This window comes from Gossypium hirsutum, chromosome A02 (assembly GCF_007990345.1).
Source record: "Gossypium hirsutum isolate 1008001.06 chromosome A02, Gossypium_hirsutum_v2.1, whole genome shotgun sequence".
In the NCBI taxonomy this organism is placed as follows: Eukaryota; Viridiplantae; Streptophyta; class Magnoliopsida; order Malvales; family Malvaceae; genus Gossypium; species Gossypium hirsutum.
In genome coordinates this window covers 6416580-6425387 of record NC_053425.1, presented here as the reverse complement: position 1 = coordinate 6425387, position 8808 = coordinate 6416580, and the positions used below count along the sequence as shown (strand labels likewise).

The 8808-nt window shown below is 34.5% G+C and overlaps 1 protein-coding gene across 1 annotated transcript; it reads left to right on the top strand.

Annotated features, from left to right (window-relative positions):
• Positions 1 to 2456: 2456 nt before the first annotated feature.
• LOC107949168 (uncharacterized) lies at positions 2457 to 7700 on the top strand. Its single transcript, XM_016883895.2, has 9 exons — positions 2457 to 2806; positions 2915 to 3310; positions 3438 to 3494; positions 3966 to 6169; positions 6254 to 6523; positions 6602 to 6682; positions 6773 to 6884; positions 6972 to 7038; positions 7398 to 7700. The coding sequence occupies exons 1-9, from the start codon at positions 2680 to 2682 to the stop codon at positions 7486 to 7488; spliced, it is 3405 nt and encodes a 1134-aa protein (XP_016739384.2). The 5' UTR covers positions 2457 to 2679; the 3' UTR covers positions 7489 to 7700.
• The last annotated feature ends 1108 nt before the right edge of the window (positions 7701 to 8808 follow it).

Genomic DNA, 8808 nt, shown 5'->3' with positions numbered 1-8808 from the left:
ATTTTATCTCATTGTAGCAATTACATATTCTTTCATGAAAAGTCAACTACTATTAAATAGTAATCAAGTTGATCATCACAAAGACGAATGACTCATTGCAACGTTTACTTTTCATCAACCATGTAATGCCTATGAGATGATATCATTTACCCATGTCATTTACTGCAGAAATCGTACACCTAACGTACCAATTTTTGGTTCCTTATCTTTTTGAACTTAGGCTTTTACTTATATAAAAGTGCATGAGTCACGCATACATAATCCACCATCCACTCAAGATTTAGGTATGCCACACTATGAATGTCACAAGTGAATAAATCCATAAACGGATTCAAGATCTATTCTTTTTAGGTCCAGTCTGATTTACTGTCAGTCCAATCAGTCATATCTGTCTTTATCTTCTGGGAGATATTCGCTCTAATGACCAAGATAAGATATCTCCATAATTGGACTTGATAGACAACATATTAATCTTTCAATCAGTTTGCTCATTTTTGATTAGACTAATGACATGTTTAGGTTCGTCTATTAATACAAGCTGTCTCTTCGTATTACGATCTAACCACATAATACCGCTTAGTGCCAGTTAAACATTAGACAACCAATAGATAACATTTGCTTCAATTTTGCTTTGCGTACAAAAATAATGTGAGGACGATATACAAAATATTAATGTAATTTATGAATAATTTTATTAATGAATCTATTTGAAAAAATTACAAACGTACTTAGACGAAAATACTACACTTAGGGTACCAGATCCAACATTTTCCTCCTCCAGCAATAAATACGGCTTATAGTGAATTCTAAACTATATTATGTAATCCAAAGACGTCGCCAAATTTGATTAGACAAATGGTTCGCGCATAAGTATGAAATCGTACCTATATTCCCAGATATAGATATATTTGGCATGAAATTTAGGCTATTCTTCATTGGTTCTCCGCTGCAAGTCGATCTTGTGAAGTTCATTGAGCTCTTGGGGTGATGGCGAAATACTTTGTATAAACCTAAATTGGCACATCACTCTATTAGATTTGTGTATCGCAACCACTGCAAAAACTATCAATGACATATTGACATGCCAGATATTGTGATTCGCCAAAAATTTGATCGGGATGCATTCTCGAATTTTCGGATTAGAGTATGACATCTATTCAAACTATACTACAAAATTTTAAATTTTATTACGTACTTAATATTAGATTTTAAATCCTTATGTAAATATTATATAATAGAAAAATTCAAACTAACCTCGGCTTCTGATGGTTGATCTAACAATATCTGTATATCTCCGAGCTCGTTCAGTATACCCACATAACTCACGTCATTATTCTATTTATTCAAATAATATATTATTTAAAAAATATAATAATGAAAAAAAATATGATAATTATATTATTAAATGAATCTTACTTTATTACAAGTGGTAATTGATAAGGGAAATTTACTCGGAGACGTAGAAATGGTAAGTGGTACTATGCCCATGACTGAATAAGGAGTATATAACCACTGATTTTAATTTTGTGCTTTCGTTGCCCGACGTATCTCTCGATACAATATGATCAAGACAACTAATCCCAACTGAGTCACCTGACTTCTTTTAAGTCGACTAGTTGTAGGAGCCACCTTAAATGTACCAGATTTTGAGATTTGTCTAGCATTAGATGACCCTTAATTAATCCCAGTATGAATGCTTGAGCGAATTGTTGCCTTTCAATCGCATTAGAGGAGTTGCCGAGATGTGAGAAATTGTCTTCTAACCATTTAATTTTTATCCGACTACCACTAAACTTGATTGACACCTCGTCTAATAGTTAGTAGCAAAATCCGCTCCAATCGTTAATGCGTACTACTTTGTAACGACTAACCCATCAACTGAGTTATAATACTACATCCTTGAGTGTGGTCTCCAATTTTTCCAGCAAAGCGCTAATAAGCGTGGTCTCCAATTTGGTTCCTTCGAGCATACGAGATATGTATAAGAATCCCGCCTCTTCCAAGTGTTTTTCAATAACGCGTAGTGTCCTTGCACTTAAATTGTGTATATACATTTCGATAATCTGATCTTTAGTCTCATTATATAAATATAAAAAATATAAAATATTAATAATATTAACAAGTTAAGAATTATATTAATTAAAATAAAAAATGTAATAATATTTTTTTACTATTTGTAATTAGAAGTCAAAAATGTGTTTCTGATCCAAACGAATAAGAGTCATTGACATTTTTAAAATTATAAAAATTAGATAAAATTAAAGAAATTATAAAATAAAAAGTTGAGACAAAAAGAATTTAAGAAAAATTAAATGAAAAAATTTGAGAATAAAATAACTGAGAGAATAGATGAATAAGACCCAAGCGACTTTTTCAATACCTTTCCTAATTTAACTAAAATGATAATAATTTTTTTCTTTTAAATTTTTTCATCACATAATTTTTTTGTTCAGTCAGTGTGTTATTATTATAATTATTATTTACAAATAAACTGGAAAAGCAAAATGAATATTCTGTCGCTCACTTTGCAACACTCAACACAACAATAAAAGCTAATGTTAAAATATGGTGTTGAATTGTCTCCCCCTTTTTTTCCCTAATGTAAAAAGTGTGCTTTTTAGGGATTTGATGTCGTTTTGGCTTTTCTTTAACGAATTGACAGATGAATTGAAGTGAAAAATGGGCAGTATTGGAGACACGAATGGGGAATTCAAACCCTCTGATATTAACCCAAGCACCGATTTTGCAGATGGCGAGACTCAGCCTTTTGAATTTGACTCACAGTTTCCCGTCTCTCCATTTTGTGGTATGTTATCTTAATCTTTGACTTTTCACTTAATATTCTAGTATTAGTTATTTACGCTTTAAACCATTCGAAATTAATGTGAATTATTGGTTTGGAAAAAAAAAAAAGGTGACAGAGATGATAATGAGGATGATGATGAATTAAACTATCTACAAGATACGGTTCCTTTAGATGATAATAATGTTGCAGTCGAGGATGGTTTAGAGACCCAAATTCTAAACCTTGGTGAGGAAACTCAAGTGTTGGACTTTGGTGGCGAAACACAAGTGTTGGATGATTTAGATTACTGTGAAAATATAGAGACCCAATTGTTGGATGCAGTTGATGTCAGTGTTGTTCTTGATAGTGAAGGTGAAGGAACCGATGGAACTGAGGTTTTCGATGATGGTGATGAGGTCTCAGACGATGAGGTAGTAATTGGAGATTGTGGTCGATCAATTGGCCATGAGGAGAAGGAATCTTTAGAGCAATGTAGAGCATCAACCGAAGAATGCAGGAGTTCGGGTAAGTTATTCTCCGACTTTTGGCTAATATTGTTGTATTGGCTATGAGTTTCTGTATGTTATGTATGCCAGGAAGTTGATCTTGTTGTCTGAACTGAAGTTATGGTGTTGTGCTTGTGTTTCTTCAGGAATCTATGTTCCTACAGCAACACCGGATGTCAAAGCTGTGTCGGAAGGGAAACCTGGTATGTTTTCTATGGCCTGTTCATGGTTGGGAATGCATGACTTTCTCGATACTTTGTGGCTCTATTTAAATCAACTCCTCGTTGTTGTCTTAGGTGATTACTTTGACAATTTGATTAGCGGTTCAAAAAACTTTGAAGCACTTCTGCTTATCCTTTGTGTTCGTCCTGCATATGTCTTCGTAAAATTTGTTTGCAAGATTAAACTACCATCATTAGTCAATGCCCTTAGGAAAATTGCTGTGATAAGTTCTTTTTTTCATTGAATGTGATGACGAGTTCCAGATGTTGATAAAGTAACATTCTCTTTTGAAAGCACTTCTTAGAGCGATTTATTTTCTGTAGTTAATTCGCATTTGCAAGCATTATCGTTTCATCTTTAAATATTATAGGATGGCAGGAAGAAATGATTGGTCAATTGTATTAGGTATGTGGTCTTTCAATTTCTCGATTAACATAGCTTGTTTTCCATAGGATCTGTCCAAAGGTTTACTTCAGTTCGTGCAGCGTCCCTGCGGGCCTCTGGTCTTGCAGCTCGTAATGTGGCATTACGGGAAATGAACAACGAATCTTGTTCTAACCAGACAGATAGCCGGTTTTCAAACCAGTGCACAGTCAATAGTAAGGGTTTAAATCTGAAAGTTGTGGAGAACATTAGTCAGCGACAAGATCAGAACTTGATCAATTTCAGGGTTGGTTGTCCAACTGCAAGAAAACTTTTTGCTGAGGATTGTTTTACTGAAAATAAAGAACTTTCTAGGAGCAGTGAAGATGCGGATGCAATACAAGATTTGCTTGAGGCTCCTGATTGCGATGGTCCATTAGCAGGTTTAAGTTATATAGATTCTCAAGAACCTGGGGAGTTATCACAAGCTAATGCACTTGATTTCGTGGAAAGATTTGTAAATGACAAATTGATGGAACTTGATAACGAAATTGATTTTGGAAAGAGTACAGGGGGAAATTCGAAACTTATTTCGTGTGCAAAAGGGCTGCAAAGTTTGGCCAAGAGAACTATCGAAAGAAGCACTGCCGGTGAAGCAGGGAATTTTGAATGGGATGATTTTCGGGAGGACGAAGGAGGGGGTGACATCTATCGGAGAATGAAGGAAGAATTCTATGGTAATAGAAGCCAAGCACAGAAATCTTCTACCAACCTACGGAAGCCTAAAGGAAAGAAACTAAATGAATCTTGTAATGTAGACCAACCAAAGTCTGGTGATAAAAGGACGGCTCATTCTGAGTCAAAATTATTGATGTGCAAGTTGAAAGATAATGACAAGACCTTACAAGAAGGTCAAATGAATTTTGGAAAAAATCTTTCCAATGAGTTTGATGAACAGTTTAACTCAGATTCCTCGATAGGACAATTGGAACCTACTGGGGCTAAGACAGATGCTGCTGAAGAACTAAATGATGTAGGTTTTGACACCCAGATTGCTGCTGAAGCTATAGAAGCCTTATTCAATGGGGAGGCGGCTACTGAACCAAAAGCTAATCAAGGTGTCCAAAGCATATCTAAGGGCTCCTCTAAAGCTCCATTTAGAGGAAAAGAGGGGAAGAGAATTTCTTCTACATCCAGAAAGGGTGTTTCTTGTTCTGATGCTACTCGATTTACGAGACAATCCAAGAGAAGTAAGTTGAATGAAGATTCTTCAGTTTTGCTGGAGAAACATTCCAAGAATGTCGGGAAGGAATCCTCTGTCACAACTCCAGTCAGTGATTGTAAAAAAGGTAGAAAACGGATTAAAGAGGTTGGTTTCCTTCAAGAAAGTAGAATTGGGAGTACGGATGTTAAGTTATCTGGAATGTCAAATGCTAATGGGCAGCTTTCTATATTGCATTCTGATCAATCTGGGGAACATGGAAATGGAAATGTCAAATTAAGTATCGATGTTCATTTGGAACTGATTTCTAAGAGTATTGGCAATCATGTACCAAGTTATCCCAGAAAAAGAAGATCCTCTCGGAAAATGCCTGTTGGCCTTGGTGAGTCTGATAAAATGGAAGCACAGCCCCGAAAACCTGCTCAGCCTGATGACAATGGAAAACCAACTGCTATGCAGAAAACGTCGAGAGGAAACAATAGAAGCACATGCATTCCATCATCCACTAGGAGGACTGCACGATCATCTGTGAATACTTGCCCACTTCCGTATTTTTCAGACCAGAATTCAGAAGGGAAATTGTCTCATCAAAGTTTGGATAAACAGGGTTCAGACGCGGATGAACTTAATTGCAATCTTTCTGACAAGAATGGGAGGATGATATCAAAAAGAAAAATTGGGCCCAAGGCAGCAAAGGCAATCACACATGCTGGTGGAAATCCTGGTGCAATTTCTTTGTCAAATGCAGAAAATTTAACTGTTAATGTTGATTCTGAGAAATCACCAAAAGAGAAATCGAGATCACCTGGTTCTCTATGCACTACTCCAACTAACCATCTGACACCCATCAATGCCGCATCGCCTGTTTGTATGGGTGAAGAATATTATAAACAGTCATGCAAGAAGAACCTGTTAAAAGCTTCACTTATTAAAGAACTCAGAAGTTTATGCCCGAATGAGGCTGAACCAATTTCCCCTTTGAAAGATATGAGGAAAAGAAGGAATTTGGCCGATGTTCGAGTCTTGTTCAGCAACCACCTAGATGAGGATATACTTAAACAGCAGAAAAAGGTACTAGCTTTTTTGTTATTTCGTTAGACCTGTAAAGCTATAAATGCTCGTTTAACTATATTTTATTTCTCGATTTGTCATCAGATCTTGGCCCGCCTAGGTATTCATGAGGCATCAACTATTTTAGATGCGACACACTTTATAACTGATAAATTTGTCCGCACTAGGAATATGTTAGAAGCGATTGCTTCTGGCAAATCAGTTGTCTCACATTTATGGCTTGAAAGCATCGGACAAGTTAATATTCACATTGATGAAGAAGCTTATATATTGAGGGATATCAAAAAAGAGAAAGAGCTTGGCTTTTGCATGCCGGTTTCTTTAGCACGTGCACGCAAGCGGCCCTTATTACAGGTGAGGTTTTCTAGGTTTACCTATTGCATTGGTCTTTTGTTCCATCTCGATTTTCACACAATAGTGGAAGCTATGCAGGGCCGAAGAGTTTTAATCACCCCAAAAACAAAGCCGGGTAAAGAAACAATCTCACGATTGGTGACTGCAGTTCATGGTCAGGTATTTGGGCAGTTCCCTCAGAAATACATATCCATGGATATTTTATCATAAGAATTTATTTCCTATTCTATGTTTAATCAACAATTCCAGGCAATTGAGAGAACTGGCAGATCCTCTATGAAGGATGACAAAATCCCAGATGATTTGTTGGTTCTATCATGTGAAGAAGATTACGAAATTTGTGTTCCTTTCCTTGAAAAAGGTTATAAGGGTTTCTTAAATTAGCTCCGTCTTCTTTTTTCTTGTAAAACTCGGTTTTTATTCAAATTTCTCGCTATTATGCTTTCAGGGACAGCCGTTTACAGTTCAGAGCTGCTACTGAATGGAATAGTTACTCAGAAGCTGGATTACCAAAGGTTCGTATTATATCATCATGAAATACTGTTCTCTTTGATTCTTTCATTATGCTTTTGTTACAATGGAGCATGGCTTTTAATTATCATTTTGCTCTGACTTATTTTTTTTAAAGTACTCGTGTTTGATGCATATCCGGACATAGTTATTAGGATCTAAACCCTCCAAAACATGACATACATGTGTACCATGTAACATAGATACAGAAATTCTTGATCTGGATCCAAAAGGCTGTCAAGATAATTGTGCTAGCGATTTTATCTGATGATTTCTTCCCAATGGGTTTTCTTCATTGTTCCATATCGGCTATAAGAGATGATGAGCTTTTTGCTTTCGTAACATATATTGTATTTATCGGCAGGCATCGTCTCTTCGAAGATCATGTTAGACGAACCCGATCAACCATATGGATGAAGAAAGACAATAAGTTCCACCCTGTGACAAAAGCTTAAATGAAGCTTTCTGGTTTCTTACTTTTGTTTCTAGCTTCCTCTGAATTTTCTTCGTGTGTTTTCCGATTTCTTCGGCACATCGTTTTTGTAGGCATCGAATTTAGAACACACAGTGATCTGTACATGTCTTAGAAGTAGTTTAGCTGTGTAAATGCTTAAGATGTATGTTTCATTTTCTTTTCTCTTCAATTTTGTCCATAAATTTGACATCATGTATATTTTTTGGTGTTTATTTGCTGATCCATGTACTTGGGGTCAAGCAAATCGGTTCAAGCCACCACCTTCCAGGGAGATAAGTGTCTTGAGTTTCAACCTTTACAATATTTTTCTTCAAGTTGCATATCTTTTTTTATTTAAAGTAAAACATGACGTAATATAAAAGAATATTTTAAAATTAATACCTAATATGAACGATGAATGCATCAAATATTATAAATATAAAATATTTTAAACATAATGCAAAAAAAATATATATATATTTTAAACATAATTATGACTCAATAAGATAGAATGCTTAAAATGAAAATATATAAATTGTCGGTTTTTTTTTATTTTATAAATTTGAATAATGGTTTTTTTATAATTTAATATTATTATATCGACTTACTAAAACAAACCTTACACGATTTAATACTATATTTATTGATTTAACAAATTAATCTTATTTAGTGCAAGGATTGTTGAGTATAATAATCCCCTTGCAATGCTTACAACAATGATATTCGAGGGTCAAGAATTGTTTCCTTAATCATAGAATTATTTAACAATATTTATAAAAAAAATGTCAATATAAATACATATAATGTATTTTTTAATAATTTTTTTAAGGAGAATCGAGGAATTATGGGTTGATTTAATAGCTTCAATTAATATGATAAATTAAATATTTTTCTATCTTACATTATACAATTTTAGAAAATAAGTAAAAATAAATTTTAAAGAATTTAATTCCAAAGAATATATTAATTATGCTATTTTTTCTAGGAAAAGAAAAAAAAATTTACAATTTTTTTAATATGTAAAAATTGAAAACATTTTAATTTTTCGTTTCTCTTTCTGTTTACAGCTTAGTCCCAACATCGCTGATTTAGAGACCCAGCTCGTCAATTCATTAGCATCGCCGACAAGGGCTTAATCGCCGTCGGCGGCAGCGGCGCAGCCTCATTTTGCAATTTCTGGTTTCCGAGATTACTCCTGTTCAATCCTCTTTCTCAAAGCCACGCAAGGTCACTTCAATTTTCCTTTTAAACTTCTTTTTTAATGATTTGAAGTTTTTCTTTTTTAATGATTTGAAGTTTTAGTTAAGTATTAGATATCAGT